Source organism: Oncorhynchus tshawytscha, linkage group LG13, assembly GCF_018296145.1.
Source record: "Oncorhynchus tshawytscha isolate Ot180627B linkage group LG13, Otsh_v2.0, whole genome shotgun sequence".
Classification (NCBI taxonomy): domain Eukaryota; kingdom Metazoa; phylum Chordata; class Actinopteri; order Salmoniformes; family Salmonidae; genus Oncorhynchus; species Oncorhynchus tshawytscha.
The window spans coordinates 54,530,118-54,553,510 of NC_056441.1; the positions used below are offsets into that span (position 1 = coordinate 54,530,118).

Genomic DNA, 23,393 nt, shown 5'->3' on the forward strand with positions numbered 1-23,393 from the left:
TCCCACTCCACTACAGTACTTCACTGACTCATGCTCTCTCTCTGTCTCTGTCTGTCTCTCTCTCTCTCCCTCCTCTTTCCAGCTACGCGGTGTCTGACAACTCGTACCGGTCCATGCGGACGGAGCGTAAGGACCAGTGCATCCTCATCTCGGGGGAGAGCGGTGCCGGCAAGACGGAGGCCTCAAAGAAGATCCTGCAGTACTACGCCGTGACCTGTCCCGCCAGCGACCAGGTGGAGACGGTCAAGGACCGTCTGCTGCAGTCCAACCCTGTCCTAGAGGTCAACACTGGGGGGGAATACCATGTCATCCACTGCATGTGTCTGGCTTGGTCCAGTCTAAAACAAGACATCATATTTGTGTGTGTGTGTGGCCTGTCCTGGAGTGTGAATAGGCTCTCTACTCATTTAGTGTACTGTATTGAGCTGTGGTGTGTTTGGCTGAATGGGCTGTAGACTAGTGGAGTCCAGACAGATGGGGCGCAGATGTGTTAGGAGCTGACTGCCCTGTAATCTAGCCCTGTGTCTCAGTCACAGCCCAGCACACCTCCTGACCATCTGACACCACTTTAACACACCTGTTTACCCTCCCCACTCCTGTATCCCCCTTCTCCGTCCTCTCCTGTTTACCCCCCCTTTTCTCTCCTCCTCGGTCTCCTGTCTGTCTCTCCCTCCTCTCGGTCTACCTCTTCGTCCCAATGTGTGACCCCAGGCTTTTGGAAACGCCAAAACGTTACGCAACGACAACTCTAGCCGCTTCGGTAAATACATGGACATCCAGTTTGACTTCAAGGTGAGTGGTCCCACACACACACACACACACACACACACACACCAATGACCGAGTATGTTCCTGTAAGGGGGAAACCAGTACATAAACACTGCCAGTCCTTCCATATTAACTTGTACAATATGTTTATTTTTCCACTCCTACGTTGCTGTACTGTCCTGGGGGCCGTGTACACCTGCATGTGACTCTGTCTGTCTCAGTATCCCTGCCTCACCACCCTCTCCTCCCCCGTTCCCCGGTTCCCTCTCTCCCGGCGGCAGGGTGCACCGGTAGGGGGCCACATCCTCAACTACCTGCTGGAGAAGTCACGGGTGGTGCACCAGAACCACGGCGAGAGGAACTTCCACATCTTCTACCAGCTGATTGAGGGGGGTGAGGAGGACCTGCTGCGGCGCCTGGGCCTGGAGAGGAACCCCCAGCAGTACCAGTACCTCGTCAAGGTGGGACGCAGCAGAGTTTCACTCTATGGTTGGGTCTGGAATGGGACACTCTCCTCGTCTCCAACTTCTGACCGGAGCATGTGTCGAGCTGTTTGGGGCTCAGGTCAAAAGTTACGCACTCACTTACTCTCTCACACTCTCTCACTTACTCTCTCACTTACTCTCTCACACTCTCTCACTTACTCTCTCACACTCTCTCACTTACTCTCTCACACTCTCTCACTTACTCTCTCTCACTTACTCTCACTCTCTCTCTCTCACTTTCTCTCACTCTCACTTTCTCTCTCACTTTCTCTCTCACTCTCTCTCTCACTTTCTCACTCTCTCTCTCACTTTCTCTCACTTTCTCTCACTCTCTCTCACTTTCTCTCACTCTCTCTCACTTTCTCTCACTTTCTCTCACTCTCTCTCACTCTCTCTCACTCTCTCTCTCACTCTCTCACTCTCTCTCACTTTCTCTCTCTCACTTTCTCTCACTCTCTCTCTCTCTCTCTCTCTCACTCTCTCTCTCACTTTCTCTCTCTCTCTCACTCTCTCTCTCTCACTTTCTCTCTCACTTTCTCTCTCACTTTCTCTCTCACTTTCTCTCTCACTTTCTCTCTCACTTTCTCTCTCACTTTCTCTCTCACTTTCTCTCTCACTTTCTCTCTCACTTTCTCTCACTCTCTCTCTCACTTTCTCTCTCTCTCTCTCTCTCTCTCTCACTTTCTCTCTCACTTTCTCTCTCACTTTCTCTCTCACTTTCTCTCTCACTTTCTCTCTCACTTTCTCTCTCACTTTCTCTCTCACTTTCTCTCTCACTTTCTCTCTCACTTTCTCTCACTCTCTCTCTCACTTTCTCTCTCACTCTCTCACTTTCTCTCTCACTTTCTCTCTCACTTTCTCTCTCACTTTCTCTCTCACTCTCTCTCTCTCACTTTCTCTCTCTCTCTCACTCTCTCTCTCTCTCTCTCACTTTCTCTCTCTCTCTCACTTTCTCTCACTCTCTCTCACTCTCTCTCTCACTTTCTCTCTCTCTCTCACTTTCTCTCACTCTCTCTCTCACTTTCTCTCTCTCTCACTTTCTCTCACTTTCTCTCTCTCACTTTCACTCTCTCGCTCACTCTCTCTCTCACTTTCTCTCTCTCACTTTCTCTCACTCTCTCTCTCTCTCACTTTTTCTCTCACTCACTCATGTTCTCTAGTGTGTGCTGGCTGTGGCCCAGTGGGAGACCTGCTTAATGGACCCAGTGTGTTATTAGTGCTGCTATAGAGATGCTCTCAGGTGAAGGAGTTGTCTATCCCTCCTCACTCCCCCGCTGAGACCTACAATATTTCTGCAAACGCGCGCACAGACACTTTATTTAGTCAGCCAATGAATGTGTGGGCGTTCAGTATGCGGCGTGCTCACGCCTGCGTAGATGAGTGTCTGTGTTTGCTGGATCTACAATTTAGTACGCATACGGCCTGTAGCGAGGAAGCATGTAAACCATGAACCTGCCGATCTTTCAGAAACGTCTGAACGTGTCTACGTGGAGCAGCTTGGTAAATGTTTTTAACTTAACACCTTACTGTTTTACTTCTTACTAACATGGATTTAGATGTCGGCTGCTTTGTTGAGGAACAATTTTACTTGCAATGTAGAATTGTGGTGTTTTGGCTTCAACCGTGTTTTGTCTGTGTGGGTTTCTCAGGGGAACTGTCCCAAGGTGAGCTCCATCAACGACCGCAGCGACTGGAAGGTGGTGAGGAAAGCCCTGTCTGTCATCGGCTTCAGCGAGGACGAGGTGGAGGTAAGAACCTGTTCTTACAACACAGACATGATGTTAGCCGCTTAGGTTGGTGTGTTGTTGATCACCTTAAATACTACTACTGAACACTTATTCCATTTGACTGTCTGACCAATCCCGCCTGACCAATCCTGCCTGACCAATCACATCTATGCTTTGGGTGCCACCCTCTGTTTTGTTATTGTGGAGTAACATGCTGTATTCCCCTTTGCTGCAGTCTTGTCTATATAGTCAGGTTGTGTGACTGTCTATATTGACCAATAAAGTGGTCTTATCTTATGTGTGAGTGTGTTGGGACAGTGTGTGTGTGTGTGTGTGATGAGAGGGCTGATTTGTGTGGATGTTTTTTTTTGCATTTTCATGACTGTGGTGTGGGCTTTGGGCCAGAGCTCAGTATTTCTCTGTTCAGTGAGGGAAGAGGGAGAGAGCAGTGCTGCTCAAAAAAATAAAGGGAACACTTAAACAACGCAATGTAACTCCAAGTCAATCACACTTCTGTGAAATCAAACTGTCCACTTAGGAAGCAACACTGATTGACAATAAATTTCACATGCTGTTGTGCAAATGGAATAGACAACAGGTGGAAATTATAAGCAATTACCAAGACACCCCCAATAAAGGAGTGGTTTCTGCAGGTGGTGACCAGACCACTTCTCAGTTCCCATGCTTCCTGGCTGATGTTTTGGTCAATTTTGAATGCTGGCGGTGCTTTCACTCTAGTGGTAGCATGAGACGGAGTCTACAACCCACACAAGTGGCTCAGGTAGTGCAGCTCAGCCAGGATGGCACATCAAGGCGAGCTGTGGCAAGAAGGTTTGCTGTGTCTGTCAGCGTAGTGTCCAGAGCATGGAGGCGCTACCACGAGACAGGCCAGTACATCAGGAGAGCGTAGGAGGGCAACAACCCAGCAGCAGGACCGCTACCTCCGCCTTTGTGCAGGAGGCAGCACTGCCAGAGCCCTGCAAAATGACCTCCAGCAGGCCACAAATGTGCATGTGTCTGCTCAAACGGTCAGAAACAGACTACATGAGGGTGGTATGAGGGCCCGACATCCACAGGTGGGGGTTGTGCTTACAGCCCAACACCATGCAGGACGTTTGGCATTTGCCAGAGAACACCAAGATTGGCAAATTCGCCACTGGTGCCCTGTGCTCTTCACAGATGAAAGCAGGTTCACACTGAACACATGTGACAGACTTGACAGAGTCTGGAGACGCCGTGGAGAACATTCTGCTGAGATCCTCAGACCCCTTGTGAGACCATATGCTGGTGCGGTTGGCCCTGGGTTCCTCCTAATGCAAGACAATGCTAGACCTCATGTGGCTGGAGTGTGTCAGCCGTTCCTGCAAGAGGAAGGCATTGATGCTATGGACTGGCCCGCCCGTTCCCCAGACCTGAATCCAATTGAGCACATCTGGGACATCATGTCTCGCTCCATCCACCAACAGACTGTCCAGGAGTTGGCGGATGCTTTAGTCCAGGTCTGGGAGGAGATCCCTGAGTAGACCATCCGCCACCTCATCAGGAGCATGCCCAGGCGTTGTAGGGAGGTCATACAGGCACGTGGAGGCCACACACACTACTGAGCCTCATTTTGACTTGTTTTAAGGACATTACATCAACGTTGGATCAGCCTGTAGTGTGGTTTTCCACTTTAATTTTGAGTGTGACTCCAAATCCAGACCTCCATGGGTTGATAAATTTGATTTCCCTTGATAATTTGTGTGATTTTTTGTTTTTTGTTGTCAGCACATTCAACTATGTAAATAAAAAAGCATTTAATAAGAATATTTCATTCATTCAGATCTAGGATGTGTTATTTTAGTGTTCCCTTTATTTTTTTGAGCAGTGTATATAGTATACAGTACTCAGTGGTGGGAAATAAGTACCACATTTTCATACTTGACTAAATGTAAAGATACCTTTTTTTTTAAATGGAAAGTGACTCAAGTGAAAGTAAAAGTCACCCAGTAATTTACTACTGTAGTAAAGGTATTTGGTTTTTAATATATGTAAGTATCAATAGGGATGACCAGGGATGTTCTGTTGATAAGTGTGTGAATTGGACCATTTTTCAATTCTGTTTTGCTAAGCATTCGAAATGTAACGAGTACTTTTGGGTGTCAGGGAAAATGTATGGAGTAAAAAGTACAATATTTTCTTTAGGAATGTAGTTAAGTAAAAGTTGTCAAAAATATAAATTGTAAATTACATATACCACAAACATCTACTTGAGTAGTATTTCAAAGTATTTGACTTAAGTACTTTACACCACACACAATAAGAGGCCAACTTCACTATATGTTGTATATGCACGCATGTGGGAGGAGGATGGTCAGTTGAATTATATTTTATAACTCTTCAAGTCCAAGATAGCCTAATCTAAAACTTGCAGTCATCAAGATAACTTTGTCTTCAGAACATCACAATAAAATGTGTATAATCTTATCATGTCGAATGTTCACATGGCTTTTTTCTCTCTCACTGTGTCTCTCTCGCTCTGTGTCTCTCTCTCTCTCGCTCTGTGTCTCTCTCTCTCTCGCTCTGTGTCTCTCTCTCTCTCGCTCTGTCTCTCTCTCTCTCGCTCTGTGTCTCTCGCTCTGTGTCTCTCTCTCTCTCTCGCTCTGTGTCTCTCTCTCTCTCTCTCGCTCTGTGTCTCTCTCTCTCTCTCGCTCTGTGTCTCTCTCTCTCTCTCTCGCTCTGTGTCTCTCTCTCTCTCTCGCTCTGTGTCTCTCTCTCTCTCTCGCTCTGTGTCTCTCTCTCTCTCTCTCGCTCTGTGTCTCTCTCTCTCTCTCTCGCTCTGTGTCTCTCTCTCTCTCTCTCGCTCTGTGTCTCTCTCTCTCTCGCTCTGTGTCTCTCTCTCTCGCTCTGTGTCTCTCTCTCTCGCTCTGCTCTGTGTCTCTCTCTCTCTCTCGCTCTGTGTCTCTCTCTCTCTCTCGCTCTGTGTCTCTCTCTCTCTCTCGCTCTGTGTCTCTCTCTCTCTCTCTCGCTCTGTGTCTCTCTCTCTCTCTCGCTCTGTGTCTCTCTCTCTCTCTCTCGCTCTGTGTCTCTCTCTCTCTCTCTCGCTCTGTGTCTCTCTCTCTCTCTCTCTCGCTCTCTGTCTCTCTCTCTCTCTCTCTCGCTCTGTGTCTCTCTCTCTCTCTCGCTCTGTGTCTCTCTCTCTCTCTCTCGCTCTGTGTCTCTCTCTCTCTCTCGCTCTGTGTCTCTCTCTCTCTCTCTCGCTCTGTGTCTCTCTCTCTCTCGCTCTGTGTCTCTCTCTCTCGCTCTGTGTCTCTCTCTCTCTCGCTCTGTGTCTCTCTCTCTCTCGCTCTGTGTCTCTCTCTCTCTCGCTCTGTGTCTCTCTCTCTCTCGCTCTGTCTCGCTCTGTGTCTCTCTCTCTCTCGCTCTGTCTCTCACTCTCTTGCTCTGTGTCTCTCTCTCTCTCACTCTGTGTCTCTCTCTCTCTCTCTGTGTCTCTCTCTCTCTCGCTCTGTGTCTCTCTCTCGCTCTGTGTCTCTCTCTCTCTCGCTCTGTCTCTCTCTCGCTCTGTGTCTCTCTCTCTCTCGCTCTGTGTCTCTCTCGCTCTGTGTCTCTCTCTCTCTCGCTCTGTGTCTCTCTCTCTCTCGCTCTGTGTCTCTCTCGCTCTGTCTCTCTCTCTCTCGCTCTGTGTCTCTCTCTCTCTCTCTCTGTGTCTCTCTCTCTCTCGCTCTGTGTCTCTCTCTCTCTCTCTCGCTCTGTGTCTCTCTCTCTCTCGCTCTGTCTCTCTCTCTCTCTCGCTCTGTGTCTCTCTCTCTCTCTCGCTCTGTGTCTCTCTCTCTCTCTCGCTCTGTGTCTCTCTCTCTCTCTCGCTCTGTCTCTCTCTCTCTCTCTCGCTCTGTCTCTCGCTCTGTGTCTCTCTCTCTCTCGCTCTGTGTCTCTCTCTCTCTCGCTCTGTGTCTCTCTCTCTCTCTCTCTCGCTCTGTGTCTCTCTCTCTGTGTCTCTCTCTCGCTCTGTGTCTCTCTCTCTCGCTCTGTGTCTCGCTCTCTCTCTCGCTCTGTGTCTCGCTCTCTCTCTCGCTCTGTGTCTCTCTCTCTCGCTCTGTGTCTCTCTCTCTCGCTCTGTCTCTCTCTCTCTCGCTCTGTGTCTCTCTCTCGCTCTCTCGCTCTGTGTCTCTCTCTCTCTCGCTCTGTGTCTCTCTCTCGCTCTGTGTCTCTCTCTCGCTCTGTGTCTCTCTCTCGCTCTGTGTCTCTCTCTCGCTCTGTGTCTCTCTCTCTCGCTCTGTGTCTCTCTCTCTCTCGCTCTGTGTCTCTCTCTCTCTCTCGCTCTGTGTCTCTCTCTCTCTCTCGCTCTGTGTCTCTCTCTCTCTCTCGCTCTGTGTCTCTCTCTCTCTCTCGCTCTGTGTCTCTCTCTCTCTCTCGCTCTGTGTCTCTCTCTCTCTCTCGCTCTGTGTCTCTCTCTCTCTCTCTCGCTGTCTCTCTCTCTCTCTCGCTCTGTGTCTCTCTCTCTCTCTCTCGCTCTGTGTCTCTCTCTCGCTCTGTGTCTCTCTCTCTCTCTCGCTCTGTGTCTCTCGCTCTGTGTCTCGCTCTGTGTCTCTCTCGCTCTGTGTCTCTCTCTCGCTCTGTGTCTCTCTCTCTCTCGCTCTGTCTCTCTCTCTCGCTCTGTCTCGCTCTCGCTCTGTCTCTCTCTCGCTCTGTCTCTCTCTCGCTCTGTCTCTCTCTCGCTCTGTGTCTCTCTCGCTCTGTGTCTCTCTCGCTCTGTGTCTCTCTCGCTCTGTGTCTCTCTCTCTCTCGCTCTGTGTCTCTCTCTCTCTCTCGCTCTGTGTCTCTCTCTCTCTCTCGCTCTGTGTCTCTCTCTCTCTCTCGCTCTGTGTCTCTCTCTCTCTCTCTCGCTCTGTGTCTCTCTCGCTCTCGCTCTTTGTCTCTCTCGCTCTGTGTCTCTCGCTCTGTCTCTCTCGCTCTCTCGCTCTGTGTCTGTCTCTCTCGCTCTCTCGCTCTGTGTCTCTCTCTCTCTCTCTCTCGCTCTGTGTCTCTCTCTCTCTCTCTCTCGCTCTGTGTCTCTCTCTCTCTCGCTCTGTGTCTCTCTCTCTCGCTCTGTGTCTCTCTCTCTCTCGCTCTGTGTCTCTCTCTCTCTCTCGCTCTGTGTCTCTCTCTCTCTCTCGCTCTGTGTCTCTCTCTCTCTCGCTCTGTGTCTCTCTCTCTCTCTCGCTCTGTGTCTCTCTCTCTCTCGCTCTGTGTCTCTCTCTCGCTCTGTGTCTCTCTCTCGCTCTGTGTCTCTCGCTCTGTGTCTCTCGCTCTGTGTCTCTCTCTCTCGCTCTGTGTCTCTCTCTCTCTCGCTCTGTGTCTCTCTCTCTCGCTCTCTGTCTCTCTCTCTCGCTCTGTGTCTCTCTCTCTCGCTCTGTGTCTCTCTCTCGCTCTGTGTCTCTCTCTCTCGCTCTGTGTCTCTCTCTCGCTCTGTGTCTCTCTCTCGCTCTGTGTCTCTCTCTCGCTCTGTGTCTCTCTCTCGCTCTGTGTCTCTCTCTCGCTCTGTGTCTCTCTCTCTCGCTCTGTGTCTCTCTCTCTCTCTCGCTCTGTGTCTCTCTCTCTCTCTCGCTCTGTGTCTCTCTCTCTCTCGCTCTGTGTCTCTCTCTCTCTCTCGCTCTGTGTCTCTCTCTCTCTCTCGCTCTGTGTCTCTCTCTCTCTCGCTCTCTCTCTCTCTCTCTCTCTCTCTCTCTCGCTCTGTCTCTCTCTCTCTCTCGCTCTGTGTCTCTCTCTCTCTCTCGCTCTGTCTCTCTCTCTCTCTCTCTCGCTCTGTGTCTCTCTCGCTCTGTGTCTCTCTCGCTCTCTGCTCTGTGTCTCTCGCTCTGTGTCTCGCTCTGTGTCTCTCTCGCTCTGTGTGTCTCTCTCGCTCTGTGTCTCTCTCTCGCTCTGTCTCGCTCTCGCTCTGTCTCGCTCTCGCTCTGTCTCTCTCTCGCTCTGTCTCTCTCTCGCTCTGTCTCTCTCTCGCTCTGTCTCTGTGTCTCTCTCTCGCTCTGTGTCTCTCTCGCTCTGTGTCTCTCTCGCTCTGTGTCTCTCTCGCTCTGTGTCTCTCTCTCTCTCTCGCTCTGTGTCTCTCTCTCTCTCTCGCTCTGTGTCTCTCTCTCTCTCTCGCTCTGTGTCTCTCTCTCTCTCTCGCTCTGTGTCTCTCTCTCTCTCGCTCTGTGTCTCTCTCTCTCTCTCGCTCTGTGTCTCTCTCTCTCTCGCTCTGTGTCTCTCTCTCGCTCTCGCTCTTTGTCTCTCTCGCTCTGTGTCTCTCGCTCTGTCTCTCTCGCTCTCTCGCTCTGTGTCTGTCTCTCTCGCTCTCTCGCTCTGTGTCTCTCTCTCTCGCTCTCTCTCTCTGTCTCTCTCTCTCTCTCTCTCGCTCTGTGTCTCTCTCTCTCTCTCTCTCTCGCTCTGTGTGTCTCTCGCTCGCTCTGTGTGTCTCTCGCTCCCTGTCTCTCTCGCTCTGTGTCTCTCTCGCTCTCGCTCTGTGTCTCTCTGTGTGTAGGAGCTGTTAAACATTATTGCCAGTGTCCTTCACCTGGGGAACATTCAGTATGGAGGAGAAGACAGCGGCAATGCCTACATCACTACAGACACACAGATCAAATACCTGGCGAGGGTATGACCTCTTCCTCCTGACTACAGTGTACCCATGGGGACACTACTCATGCTGCACTCAGTTACTCATGTACCCTGCCGATACTCATGTACCCTGCCGATACTCATGTACCCTGCCGATACTCGTAACACATTACTGTCTTCATAACTCGATAGTATCACCGTTCATTGGCTCAGTAGGATAAATAACATTGATACTGGTGTTGAAAGAATGAGTTTGGAGTTGTGTTCAAGTTTTGGCTGTCGACGTTTCAGTTACTAGGAGTGGATGGTTCGGTCCTGAAAGAAGCGCTAACACACAAAAAGATCATCGCCAAAGGGGAAGAGGTAGGCTGGAACCTTCTCTAAGTCCATGCTCTTTATAATGACCTCTATGAGAACGTTCCCACGTTCTATATTCAACATATAACAGTCCCTCGGTGCCTCAGCAAGTGAGGAATTGTAGAAGAACTGTTTCCATTCTTCTCTCTCTGTGTGTGTGTGTGTGTGTGTGTGTGTGTGTGTGTGTGTGTGTGTCCTCCAGCTGAAGAGCCCTCTGAACCTGGAGCAGGCGTCGTCGGCCCGGGACGCCCTGTCCAAGGCCGTGTACGGCCGCACCTTCACCTGGCTCGTCAACAAGATCAACGTCTCCCTGGCTTACAAGGTAACACCACACGCCCCTAACTAACTTAACGTCCCGTTAACACTCCGCTTACCGATGATCCCTGTATCTACCCCATTCTTCTGCCCCTCCTGTCAGCCTGCGCTTTTGACTTCTCAGCTGGCCGTTTACACTACAGTGGTAGTAGGACTCCCCCTTGTGGATGTGTTGTAATACTACATGTTGGACAGAGCAGTATTGTTCGTTTGACAGCAATGCGGTTTCTGTGCAGACGGTTGTCTGATAGGGGTTAGGTTATTGCATGTTTGAGCTGTGAGATGGTGTCGGGCGTCTGGACCATGTCTGCTGTGAAATTCATTGTTACACGGTGACTTATCGTGCTTCATTAGGTGTATATATGTTAACAAATAACGAACTGCTCATTTACACTTAGTCTGTTGGCTGTACACGGTTTAGAAACAGTTTATGAATGCTTCTTCACGAAGGCTATTGTGAAGAGTTAACCGTTCTTTGTCTTCTAGGACGAGACGTATAAGAATGCTTCTGTCATTGGTCTCCTGGATATCTATGGTTTTGAAGTCTTCCAGCACAACAGGTACCAGAGGAATATATATATAACTAATTTTCCCATAATCCTGTGTGTCTTTGACAGCGTTTACCATTTACTGTCATTACGATTCGGTGTATATTAATGTCAAGTTTGCGTTTGAATATCATTGTCACCTGAAAAGATCATCTGTAATCGTGTGTGTGTTGCAGTTTTGAGCAGTTCTGCATTAACTACTGCAACGAGAAGCTGCAGCAGCTCTTCATCGAGCTCACCCTCAAGTCCGAGCAGGATGAGTACGAAGCCGAGGGAATCACGGTGAGACTGCTCTCTCTTTGTTTTGTCAGTCCATCTTCTCCTTCTCCATCCCCTCACTCTGCCTCCCCTCTCAGCCCTCTGCCTCGATGCTTCTATCCGTCTTGGAGGGACCTTCCCCTCCCTCTACTGCTCTCCTCCATTTCTCTAGCTTTTCTTCTCGCTCTCTCTTCCCACTTCTCCCTCTTTTCATTCTCCCCCTCTCTCTTTTTACAGTCCTCTTCCACAGTCCTCTTCCACCTCTCTCTTTCTTCTCTGTCCGGTCCTCTCCTTCTACCTTCTCCCCGTCGGCTCTGCGTGACTGTCGACACGGTGATTGGTGGCCCGCTCCACTACGATTCAGGGCCCATATTGGCCAAGAATCTCAGAACAGGAGTGCTGCTGATCTAGGATCAGTTTTGGCTTGTAGATCGTAATGACTGAGATTTATATGAAAAGGGTGAACCTGATCATACGTCAGCACTCTTACTCTGAGCCGCCTCGTGAATACGGGCCCATGAGGGAGAAGAGTGCAGAGGGCCGTGGGAGAGAGATTCGTGTCCAGTTAGACACCCGTCAAAGGGGACGTTGTTGTATAACGTGGGCTGTGTTCTGTGGTGTTTGTGATAATAATGTGGCGGTAAACTCTGTGTGTGTGTGCCTGCGGCAGCAAACGTCAATAAAGGTTTGATTGACAATGTGCATAACGTGTGGGTTCAGAATGTCCTTGTCCCGGATTCTCAGCATTCTGTGAATGTTTTCTTTTACAACCGTTAACATGTAGGACTGTTCCGTCTTCTAAACAAGCGATTTTTAGATGCTTAGATGCCGTTGTGTTCCTCGCTGTCTCACAGTGGGAGCCTGTGCAGTACTTCAACAACAAGATCATCTGTGATCTGGTGGAGGAGAAGTTCAAAGGCATCATCTCCATTCTGGTGAGAATCTGTTTCAGTCTTTAATGTAACCCTGAGCTTTTCAAGTTGACCTTTTCACCTTTCTCTCTCTTGGGCCCCTCTGCATCTGGTATATCCTACTGTCACAGTCAACTCTCCATCTAATGTATTTTTTTGCTTTCTTTCTTTCTCTCTCTGTGTCTCTCTCTGTGTCTCTCTCTGTGTCTCTGTCAGGATGAGGAGTGCCTGAGGCCAGGTGACGCCAGTGACATCACCTTCCTGGAGAAGTTGGAGAATACTGTGGGAGGCCACGCCCACTTGACGACGTGAGTCTACGCACATACAAACGCGCACACACACCCAAACCTCCCTCTGCTAACCTAGCAACAGAAGTTGTCGTGAGACCTGGCTGTAAAAAATGCTCTTGGAACAAAATGCATGGAAAACTCCACCCAACTTTCAAAATACAGAAGTCATCCCTGCATCATAAGGGGATGATTTCTCTGTTGAATGTTGAATCTTGAAAACTTGATTGGTGACAAGCAAAACATTTTGGGACTATGTCAACAATTGACTAATGAAACCAATGGAGTTTCCCTTTAAGCTGTCAACTGTGTTTACTTTCAGCAGACTTAACAGGTGTAAATATTTGTATGAACATAACAAGAATCAACAACTGAGACATAAACTGAACAAGTTCCACAGACATGTGATTAACAGAAATGGAATAATGTGTCCCTGAACAAAGGGGGGTCAAAATCATAAGTAACAGTCAGTATCTGGTGTGGCCACCAGCTGCATTAAGTACTGCAGTGTATCTCCTCCTCATGGACTGCACCAGATTTTCCAGTTCTGTGAGATGTTACCCCACTCTTCCACCAAGGCAAATCACGCACAGAACGAGCAGTATGGCTGGTGGCATTGTCATGCTGGAGAGTCATGTCAGGATGAGCCTGCAGGAAGGGTACCACATGAGGGAGGAGGATGTCTTCCCTGTAACGCACAGCATTGAGATTGCCTGCAATGGCAACAAGCTCACACACTGCCCCAGACAATGACGGACACTCCACCTCCAAATCCATCCCGCTCCAGAGTACAGTCCTCGGTATAACGCTCATTCCTTCGATGATAAACGCGAATCTGACCATCACCCTTGGTGAGACAAAACTGCGACTCGTCAGTAGAGCACTTTTTGCCAGTCATGTCTGGTCCAGCGACGGTGGGTTTGTGCCCATAGGCGACGTTGTTGCCGGTAATGTCTGGTGAGGATGTGCCTTACAACAGGCCTACAAGCCCTCATTCTAGCCTAACTTTCCAGCCTATTGCGGACAGTCTGAGCACTGATGGAGGGATTGTGTGTTCCTGATGTAACTCGAGCAGTTGTTGTTGCCATCCTGTACCTGTCCGGCAGGTGTGATGTTCGGATGTACCGATCCTGTGCAGGTGTTGTTACACGTGGTCTGCCACTGCGAGGACGATCAGCTGTCCGTCCTGTCTCCCTGTAGCGCTGTCTTCGGTGTCTCACAGTATGGACATTGCAATTTATTGCCCTGGCCACATCTGCAGTATTCATGCCCCCTTTGCAGCATACAAACTGCACGTTCACGCAGATGTTCAGGGACCCTGGGCACCTTTCTTTAGGTGTTTTTCAGAGTCAGTAGAAAGGCCTCTTTAATGTCCTAAGTTTTCATAACTGTGACTTTGATTTCCTACCGTCTGTAAGCTGTTAGTGTCATAACGACCGTTCCACAGGTGCATGCTCATTAATTGTTTATGGTTCATTGAACAAGCATGGGAAACAGTGTTTAAACGCTTTACAATGAAGATCTTTATGAATTACCTTTGAGAGACAGGGTCCTGAAAAGGGGACGTTTCTTTTTTTTGCTGAGTTTGCGTTGTGTTCGTTAGGTACCAAATGGAAGAAAACAGACAAACAGGGAGGGATTACCTGAACGTGTTCAATAAGAAAAGCTTGTTTTGGTTTTCCATTGCATAATGTTTTGCTGTGGTGTGCCCTAATAATTTGTCACTTAATGTTTGTGTGATCCTCGTAGTCACAAGCTGACCGATGGAAAGACCCGGAAGGTGATGGGCCGAGAGGAGTTCAGACTGCTGCACTACGCTGGCGAGGTCAACTACAACGTCAACGGTGTGTGTGTGTGTGTGTGTGTGCATGGAGCAGCAGGACGTGAGAGTGAGATGATCAGAGGGAGAGGAAGGATGTCCTGTGCTCAGGTCTTTACGTTTGTCCTGGGAAGCTCCCGTACTTCTTGTAGTGGTCTGTTTACTGTGTGTGTAATTATATTCATCCCCAAACCATATTGGGAGTGCATGTTCTCATACTCTCTCTCTTCCCCCTCTAGGCTTTCTGGACAAGAACAATGACCTCCTCTTCAGGAACTTGAAAGAGGTGAGAGAGAGTTCAGGACAATGGGGAAATGATTTAGATAAGAGATGGATGATATCATTGGAAACTAGACTAGACTCTAAGATTATGTTGTGTCACTGTGGTAGACTCTGTCTCTCCGTGTGTGTGAGTTTGAAGAGCAGTGTGGTAGTTCTAGTCGTAGTGAGTTGTACTCATTCTCTATGTTTTGTCCTTCCACAGGTCATGTGTATGTCTGATAATAAGATTCTGACCCAGTGCTTTGACCGGGCGGAGCTGAAGGACAGCAGGAGACCTGAGACGGTGAGAACAGCCGTTACCCTGTAGTACCACTCAGAGGGCAAAGGTCACACAATGTATACCGATACACAGACCCATATATACATGTTCTGTCTCATACACGCTTACAAACAGCCACTTGTTTATGCTCTGTGGATCTTCCTCCCTCCACACTGAAGGGTCGAGTGAGTGACAGGGGAATCTCTGCTCCCCGCTCACACACACAGGAATGCCCTGACAGTCGGTTGCCCTCCACACACACACAGTGGTCGAGGGTGTCGACTCCGTTGACTGTTTGTGTGCATTGTTGACGACGCATTCTCTCTCTCTCTCGCTGGCCCTGCCCCCAAACCCTGTCACTGCCTGGGGCAATGTGACCCGCACACTGGGACCTGTGTTCTGTCCGGTCTCTGCCTCAGTCTGGCCAGCACCCTGCTCCTCTACATCCCTCGCTCGGTGCTCACTCTTTCTTCTCTCCCTCTGTCTCTGCCTCCAGGCAGCGACCCAGTTCAAGACCAGCCTGGCTAAGTTAATGGAGATCCTGATGTCCAAGGAGCCGTCGTACGTGCGCTGCATCAAGCCCAACGATGCCAAGCAAGCAGGTAGGATGGAACCGATGCCTTGCTCATACCGTGCTGTCAACCGGGTGGCAGGGTAGCCTAGTGGTTAGGGCGTTGGACTAGTAACCGGAAGGTTGCAAGTTCAAACCCCCGAGCTGACAAGGCACAAATCTGTCGTTCTGCCCCTGAACAAGGCAGTTAACCCACTGTTCCGAGGCTGTCATTGAAAATAAGAATTTGTTCTTAACTGACTTGCTTAGTTAAATAAAGGTCAAATAAAAAGGTACTGAAGCAAGGAGGGTCTACCACCACCAATCAAAAAAGCTCATTTTCGTTTGCTGTCGAACAACGTATTGAAACTTTTAATATAATGATTTTTTTTCCCTTTTTCAGCATGTAAAATGCTTAAACTTAAACAACTAAAACCAGATATAAAGTATGTAGAAAATGATGTAGCCATATATTTTTTTAAATAAGATCATCTCTGAGAACTAACAATCAACTAGACAGTCGGAGAATCAAAAATTCTAAAAATGTTGATTTTATGATGTTTAAGTACAGTTGAAGTCAGAAGTTTACATACACCTTAGCCAACTACATTTAAAGTCAGTTTTTCAATTCCCTGCCTTCGGTCAGTTAGGATCACCACTTTATTTCAAGAATGTGAATTGTCAGAATAATGGTAGAGATTTCTTTCATATTTTATTTCTTTCATCACATTCCCAGTGGGTCAGAAGTTTACATACAACCCATGATTATTTGGTAGCATTGCCTTTAAATTGTGGTCAAATGTTTCGGATAGCCTTCCACAAGCTTCCCACAATAAGTTGGGTGAATTTTGGTCAATTCATCCTGGCAGAGCTGGTGTAACTGAGTCAGGTTTCTAGGCCTCCTTGCTCGCACACGCTTTTTCTGTTCTGCCCACAAATTTTCTATATGATTGAGGTCAGGGCTTTGTGACAGACACTCCAATACCTTGACTTTGTTGTCCTTAAGCCATTTTGCCACAACTCTGGAAGTCTTGGGGTCATTGTCCATTTGGAAGACCCATTTTCAACCAAGCTTTAACTTCCTGACTGATGTCTTGAGATGTTGCTTCAATATATCCACATTTTCCTACCTCATGATGCCATCTATTTTGTGAAGTGCACCAGTCCCTCCTGCAGCAAAGAACCCCAACAACATGATGCTACCACCCCCTGTGCTTCACGGTTGGGATGGTGTTCTTCAGCTTGCAAACCTCCCCCTCTTTCCTCCAAACATACGGATGGACATTATGGCCAAACATTTTTGTTGAATCTATTTTTGTTTCATCAGACCAGAGGACATTTCTCCAAAAAGTACGAACTTTGTCCCCATGTGCAGTTGCAAACTGTAGTCTGGCTTTTTTATGACAGTTTTGGAGCAGTGGCTTCTTCCTTGCTGAGCGGCATTTCAGGTTATGTCGATATAGGACCTGTTTTATTGTGGATATAGATACTTTTGTACCTGTTTCCTTCAGCATCTTCACAAGGTCCTTTGCTGTTGTTCTGGGATTGATTTGCACTTTTCGCACCAAAGTACGTTCATCTCTAGGAGACAGAACGTGTCTCCTTCCGAAGCGGTATGACGGGTGCGTGGTCCCATGGTATTTATACTTACATACTATTGTTTGTACAGATGAATATGGTACCTTCAGGCGTTTGGAAATTGCTCCCAAGGATGAACTAGACTTGTGGAGGTCTACAATTCTTTTCCTGAAGTCTTGCCTGATTTCTTATGGTTTTCCCATGATGTCAAGCAAAGAGGCACTGAGTTTGAAGGTAGGCCTTGAAATACATCCACAGGTACACCTCCAATTGACTTAAATTATGTCTATTAGCCTGTCAGAAGCTTCTAAAGCCATGACATTATTTTCTGGAATTTTCCAAGCTGTTTAAAGGCACAGTCAACTTAGTGTATGTAAACTTCTGACCCACTGGAATTGTGATACAGTGAAATAATCTGCCTGTAAACAATTGTTGGAAAAGTTACTTGTCATGCACAAAGTAGATGTCCTAACCGACTTGCCAAAACTATAGTTTGTTAACAAGAAATTTGTGGAGTGGTTGAAAAACGAGTTTTAATGACTCCAACCTAAGTGTATGTAAACCTCCGACTTCAACTGTAATTCAGATAGCATAAGAACACAGAAAAAGCCATGGCAGGAAATGTAGCTTTGAAACTGCAATTTTTCTCTCAGTCCAATGTCAAAATGTATCGAATTGCAGGAAATGAGCTTTAAAACTGTGAAATGGCCTCTTAGCCGTTAACTCTGCTATCACACTCAGTTTTTCTCTGCCGGTTCTATATCATTTTTTCCTAACATCTTGTCTGTCTTGTGTCTACGATTCTTAAATCTGACCATGCGTTTTGATTGTGTCCAATAACATCAATGGCAGCACTGTTCTTCACACTGTGTTTGTCAGTATATCGATCCTTTGTCAATAGATGGCCTCCGGTCTGTTTTTCTCCTCACTCCCACCTTCCTTATTGTCCATTGTCCACTTTTCTGGGAATAAGTCGGATGAATGGTGTGTTATTTCTTTGATTTGCATAAGCATCACGCGCTACTGCTCCAGTATGCTAACAACTTTAACAACAAACCATTCAACAAACAAACAACGGAAAACGTCAATAACAATGTATTGCAATCTCACCAATCCTCACCAGTTCTCACCAGTTCTCACCAATCTCACCAGTTCTCACCAATCTCACCAGTTCTCACCAGTTCTCACCAGTTCTCACCAGTTCTCACCAGTTCTCACCAATCTCACCATGTACTACTGTAACTCAGGCTAATGTGGTTTCTCTCCCTCTCACCTCTCTCTCTCTCTCAGGGCGGTTCGACGAGGTTCTCATCAGGCATCAGGTGAAGTACCTGGGTCTGATGGAGAACCTCCGCGTGAGGAGAGCTGGCTTTGCCTACCGCCGCCACTATGAGACCTTCCTCCAGAGGTGATTATGGCTCGGAGCTGGTCCCGCCTGGCTCGGAGCTGGTCCTGCCTGGCTCTGAGCTGGTCCTGCCTGGCTCTGAGCTGGTCCTGCCTGGCTCGGAGCTGGTCCTGCCTGGCTCGGAGCTGGTCCTGCCTGGCTCGGAGCTGGTCCTGCCTGGCTCGGAGCTGGTCTTGCCTGGCTCGGAGCTGGTGCTGCCTGGCTCTATCAGGCTTGAATGTCGTTCTGACATTATAGGTTTATTCAATGGCAGATTCATGACTTATGTTAGAAAATCAGTACACCTGCAAGTGACTAATCTCCACAACTGTTCAGTTAGTGATATAACCTAAATGTAATATTTTTCATATAATATACCAGTGTCTGTGTGTGTTGTTTTGTCCGTCCCTGGCAGGTATAAGTCCCTGTGCCCGGAGACCTGGCCTAGCTGGCAGGGCAAGCTGGCAGACGGAGTCTCCACACTGGTCAAACACCTGGGTTACAAACCTGAGGAGTACAAGCTGGGCAGGTGAGACCCTTATCCGGTGACAAGTCAAGGCGGTACGCAAACACACACACACACACACACACACACACACACACACACGTGTTAATTCTAGTGAACTACCATTTGTTTATCTACATCCCATCTCCCTAACGAGTTCAGTGCCCACTTAGTGTTGATCTAATCCCATAACTGTGTCTACTCTCTGGGAAAGGCTTAAGTGACCAAAGTCCATTATTTCGTCAGGGCTGAACTAAATCCCCCCCATGGTGCTGAACATGCTCAGACTGCCCCTTGTGTGTTGTATAAAGGCTGCCAGCTTAGTGGAGCTCCGTTTGCTTTCCAGATCCAAAATCTTCATCCGTTTTCCAAAGACTCTGTTCGCCACGGAGGACGCGCTAGAAACGAGGAAACACAGCCTTGGTGAGCGAGAGAGTCACGTATCACATGGTCTTACTTGACGCCCATCACCTGCTGTGTGTCTGGACTGTTGTCTCTCCGCGACGATACAGTAAGTAGAGTATCTGAACACTCTGAACATCTTTTGTCTCTCTCTCTTCAGCCAACAAACTGCAGGCATCCTGGAAGGGCTACAGCCAGAAGACCAAATACCGCAAACTCCGATCATCAGGTAGGAGGGCTTCTCTTCTCCCCTACGTCTATAGACCCATGTGTCACCAAGCATATACTTCCTCTATATTTACCGTGCGTGTCTATTCGATTACGCTCGTCTTGTTCAGTTGGACGACGGATGTTATATTAAGCGTCTCAGAGTAGGAGGGCTGACTTCGGATCAGTTTTGCGGTTGTTTTTTCGATCACAACGAATAAGATTGCTTTTGACAGAAGGGACCTGATCCTCAATCAGCACTGCTTCTCTGAGACACTTGATACATACGGGCCTAGATCTTGATTCTCTCTTCCAATGGATCTGGATGAACTTAGTTAAATAATAAGTAGGTTGGTAAATTGTGTGTCTCTTTCCAGCGGTGGTGGTCCAGGCATGGTGGAAGGGCATCCTGGCCTGTAGGAGGGCACGGCGTAGAAGGGAGGCTGCCAACACCATCCGCAGGTGAGGCTCTTCTGGACACAAGATTTATTTAACTAGGATGGTGAAAGAAGGTTCATGAATATTCATTAGATTGCCCTTATTGTCAGTGGTGTAAAGTACTTCAGTACTTAAAAGTATTTTTTACTTAAGTTGTTTTTTTGGGGTGTCTGTACTCTACATGACTATTTATATTTTTGACAAGTTTTACTTATACTCAGCTACATTCCTGAAGAAAATAATGTACTTTTTACTCCTTACATTTTCCCTTACACACAAAAGTACTTGTTAAATTTTGAATGCTTAGCAGGACAGGAAGATTGTCCCTGGTCATCCCTACTGCCTCTGATCTGGTAGACTCACTAAACACACATGCTTTGTTTGTAAATTATGTCTGAGTGTTGAACTGTGACCCCTGGCTATCCGTAAATTAAAAAAAAAAAAAAAACATTGTCATGTGGTTTGCTTAATATAAGACATTTTAAGTTATTTATATTTTTTACTTTTGATATTTAAGTACATTTTAAAACCAAATACTTTAAGACTTTTACTCAAGTAGTATTTTACTGGGTGACTTTTGAGTCATTTTCACTGCTTTAGGCTCAATGGGTTCCCTTGGATTACTGAAGTTATACGGGTTCTATTCATATGGAGAAACTTGTGGAAAGCATTTACCTAGACAATATCCACTCATGTTTTGGACACCTATGGTATTTGCAGTGTTGTGTGTGGATGTATAAAGTTCTTATCCATTTGTTGATTCATGTGTGCAGGAGTGTTTACAAAGCTCTCTCTCTCTGCCTCTCTCTCTCGCTCTGCCTCTCTCTCTCGCTCTGCCTCTCTCTCTCTCTCTGCCTCTCTCTCTCTCTCTCTCTGCCTCTCTCTCTCGCTCTGCCTCTCTCTCTCTCGCTCTGCCTCTCTCTCTCTCGCTCTGCCTCTCTCTCTCTCTCTCGCTCTGCCTCTCTCTCTCTCGCTCTGCCTCTCTCGCTCTGCCTCTCGCTCTGCCTCTCGCTCTCGCTCAGGTTCATCAAGGGCTTCATCTACCGCCATAATGAGCGTTGTCCTGAGAATGAGTACTTCCTGGATTATGTGCGCTACTCCTTCCTGATGAAGCTGCGCAGGAACCTCCCCAAGACAGTCCTGGACAAGAGCTGGCCCACGCCCCCGACCGCCCTCATCGAGGTAACGCAACTTTACACGAGACACTGTGTAAAGTTGCACTCAGGCCCTACTTCCTGCTTTGGGGAACGTCCCGCGTCCCCCTTTCGCGTGCCACGTCTTTCTCTGGGGACAAGCAGTCTTCATGACACAAACTGTTCACACTCCTCTTGTTGGTGGAGAGAACATTTTGCAGGTTTAATGGTGATTTCTTGCCATTCTATACATATTGCCATGTCTAATGTATATTCATGGGATATTTGACTGACTCAAACATTACAACAAAATCCACGGGCTAAGAAAACCTAGCTAAAAAAACGTTAGCTGACATGGGCTAGTTGATCTGGATATTACTTACAAGTTATAAACAGCTCGAAGGTCTGCAATGACTGACATGACAAGAGGAAAACAGATGGTGCACAACCCAATCTAGAAATTGCACTTTACAACTTTTGAGAGTAAGTTGAAAGCAGGACTAATATACATGTTTTCTTTTGGGGGGGCCTCGTGCGCCCCGCCCACATCCCCGCTGACCCCTCGCGCCCAACCGTTTGGGAACCACTGATGTGGCCGACATTGAAATTGTCTGAATTAAGGCATTTTTTTTCTTGATGACGTGTTTTAGTAGTTAAAATGGTACCTGACAAGTCCTTCTCCGTCCCATAGGCGTCGGAACGGCTACGTAAACTGTACATGCAGAACATGGTGTGGGGCTACTGCAAGAGGATCAACCCAGAGTGGAAACACCAGGTAAACAGGATACGATAGTATAGTAGTACATCTGATACCTTTCAAATGTATTCATAACTCTTCATCAGTCCACAGAGTTCAGAACTTTAAAGACTGTCAATGTGGAGTGGTCTTCTCCTTCTACCAATATAACTTTTCTACCAAACTGTGTTTGTCCGTTCTCTCTCTGTCAATGAAGTTGGAGCAGAAAATGGTGGCCAGTGAGATCTTCAAAAACAAGAAGGACAACTATCCCCAAAGTGTCCCAAAGCTCTTTGTGGGCACAAGACTCAGTAAGTGTCTTGATTAACACAGACACACACACGCGCATGCAGGCATGCACTCACGTGCACACACATTATACACACACACACCTAACGTTCTTCCTGTGCCTCTCTCTCCTCAGATGGAGAGGAGATTAACCCCAAGGTGTTGCAGTCACTTGGCAGTGAGAAGATGAAGGTTAGTGCAGTACTAGCATGTTCATATGGCCATTCAATTCTCTACTTGGGATTTATGTAAGGTTGGATATTTGTCTTAATATATAGTCAGTACAGTATATTAATGTGTTATTGATCCTGAACTCTGATCATGTCTAGCCTATTTAGTATCGTAGCCTACAGTTCAAATGTTTGAATCCACCCTCTGTGTATCTTCCCCACTGTCTTTCCTCTGTCCAATAAAATACAACATCCTTCAAGATATATTACAAGCCCCACTAATAATGTCCCCCTCCCACTCCTCAGTATGCAGTCCCAGTGACCAAGTACGACAGGAAGGGCTACAAGACTAATAATGTCCCCCTCCCACTCCTCAGTATGCAGTCCCAGTGACCAAGTACGACAGGAAGGGTTACAAGACTAATAATGTCCCCTTCCCACTCCTCAGTATGCCGTCCCAGTGACCAAGTACGACAGGAAGGGTTACAAGACTAATAATGTCCCCTTCCCACTCCTCAGTATGCCATCCCAGTGACCAGTGACCAAGACTAATAATGTCCCCTTCCCACTCCTCAGTATGCCATCCCAGTGAACAGGAAGGGCTACAAGGCTAATAATGTCCCCTTCCCACTCCTCAGTATGCCGTCCCAGTGACCAAGTACGACAGGAAGGGTTACAAGACTAATAATGTCCCCTTCCCACTCCTCAGTATGCCATCCCAGTGACCAAGTACGACAGGAAGGGCTACAAGGCTAATAATGTCCCCTTCCCACTCCTCAGTATGCAGTCCCAGTGACCAAGTACGACAGGAAGGGCTACAAGGCTAATAATTTCCCCTTCCCACTCCTCAGTATGCAGTCCCAGTGACCAAGTACGACAGGAAGGGCTACAAGGCTAATAATGTCCCCTTCCCACTCCTCAGTATGCAGTCCCAGTGACCAAGTACGACAGGAAGGGCTACAAGGCGCGACCAAGGCAACTGCTGCTCACCTCCAACAGTGCCGTCATTGTGGAGGAGGCCAAGCTCAAGCAGCGCATCGACTACGCCGCCCTCAAAGGTCAGCGGTCACAGGGTTCGGGGGAGAGGATGGGTTAGGGGGTCAATGGCATTTCAATTGACGTTTTTGCTTACTTCTTAAATTGAATGAATTGAAATGGAGTTGTTTTCTGGGGTCCTTACAAAGGCCATACTGAGTTGGTCTGAGTGATGCTCATAGTTCTCCCATTGACCATTTCTCTTCCCTGTCTGTCTGTCTTGTCCTCAGGCATTTCAGTCAGCTCTCTCAGTGATGGCGTCTTCGTACTGCATGTGCCCACTGAAGACAAGAAACAGAAGGTGAGGCTGACCTCAGCTCCATCTTACGCAGTCTTAACATGGTCATAACCCCATTACACACGGGTTATGACATACTTAACCAATGCCTGTTAGGT

The 23,393-nt window shown here is 47.8% G+C and overlaps 1 protein-coding gene across 6 annotated transcripts in view; it reads left to right on the forward strand.

Moving 5' to 3' along the window:
- Positions 1-23,393, forward strand: part of LOC112265184 (unconventional myosin-Ic-like) — a 72,235-nt gene that overhangs the window by 45,410 nt on the left and 3,432 nt on the right. For 5 of the 6 annotated variants that reach the window (XM_042295941.1, XM_042295940.1, XM_042295944.1 and 2 more), the window contains exons 4-29: positions 83-281; positions 712-792; positions 1,050-1,229; positions 2,903-3,001; positions 9,459-9,572; positions 9,827-9,898; positions 10,095-10,214; positions 10,694-10,767; positions 10,932-11,037; positions 11,868-11,948; positions 12,141-12,232; positions 13,961-14,055; positions 14,270-14,316; positions 14,515-14,595; positions 15,068-15,173; positions 17,990-18,107; positions 18,499-18,612; positions 18,935-19,011; positions 19,151-19,219; positions 19,575-19,659; positions 20,658-20,817; positions 21,460-21,543; positions 21,722-21,815; positions 21,929-21,984; positions 22,885-23,020; positions 23,228-23,298. In XM_042295941.1, coding sequence (XP_042151875.1) covers positions 83-281; positions 712-792; positions 1,050-1,229; positions 2,903-3,001; positions 9,459-9,572; positions 9,827-9,898; positions 10,095-10,214; positions 10,694-10,767; positions 10,932-11,037; positions 11,868-11,948; positions 12,141-12,232; positions 13,961-14,055; positions 14,270-14,316; positions 14,515-14,595; positions 15,068-15,173; positions 17,990-18,107; positions 18,499-18,612; positions 18,935-19,011; positions 19,151-19,219; positions 19,575-19,659; positions 20,658-20,817; positions 21,460-21,543; positions 21,722-21,815; positions 21,929-21,984; positions 22,885-23,020; positions 23,228-23,298 — 2,611 coding nt within the window. Of the gene's footprint in view, positions 1-82; positions 282-711; positions 793-1,049; positions 1,230-2,902; positions 3,002-9,458; positions 9,573-9,826; positions 9,899-10,094; positions 10,215-10,693; positions 10,768-10,931; positions 11,038-11,867; positions 11,949-12,140; positions 12,233-13,960; positions 14,056-14,269; positions 14,317-14,514; positions 14,596-15,067; positions 15,174-17,989; positions 18,108-18,498; positions 18,613-18,934; positions 19,012-19,150; positions 19,220-19,574; positions 19,660-20,657; positions 20,818-21,459; positions 21,544-21,721; positions 21,816-21,928; positions 21,985-22,268; positions 22,371-22,884; positions 23,021-23,227; positions 23,299-23,393 lie in introns of those variants that run through there. The other variant, XM_042295945.1, reaches the window with a different exon arrangement.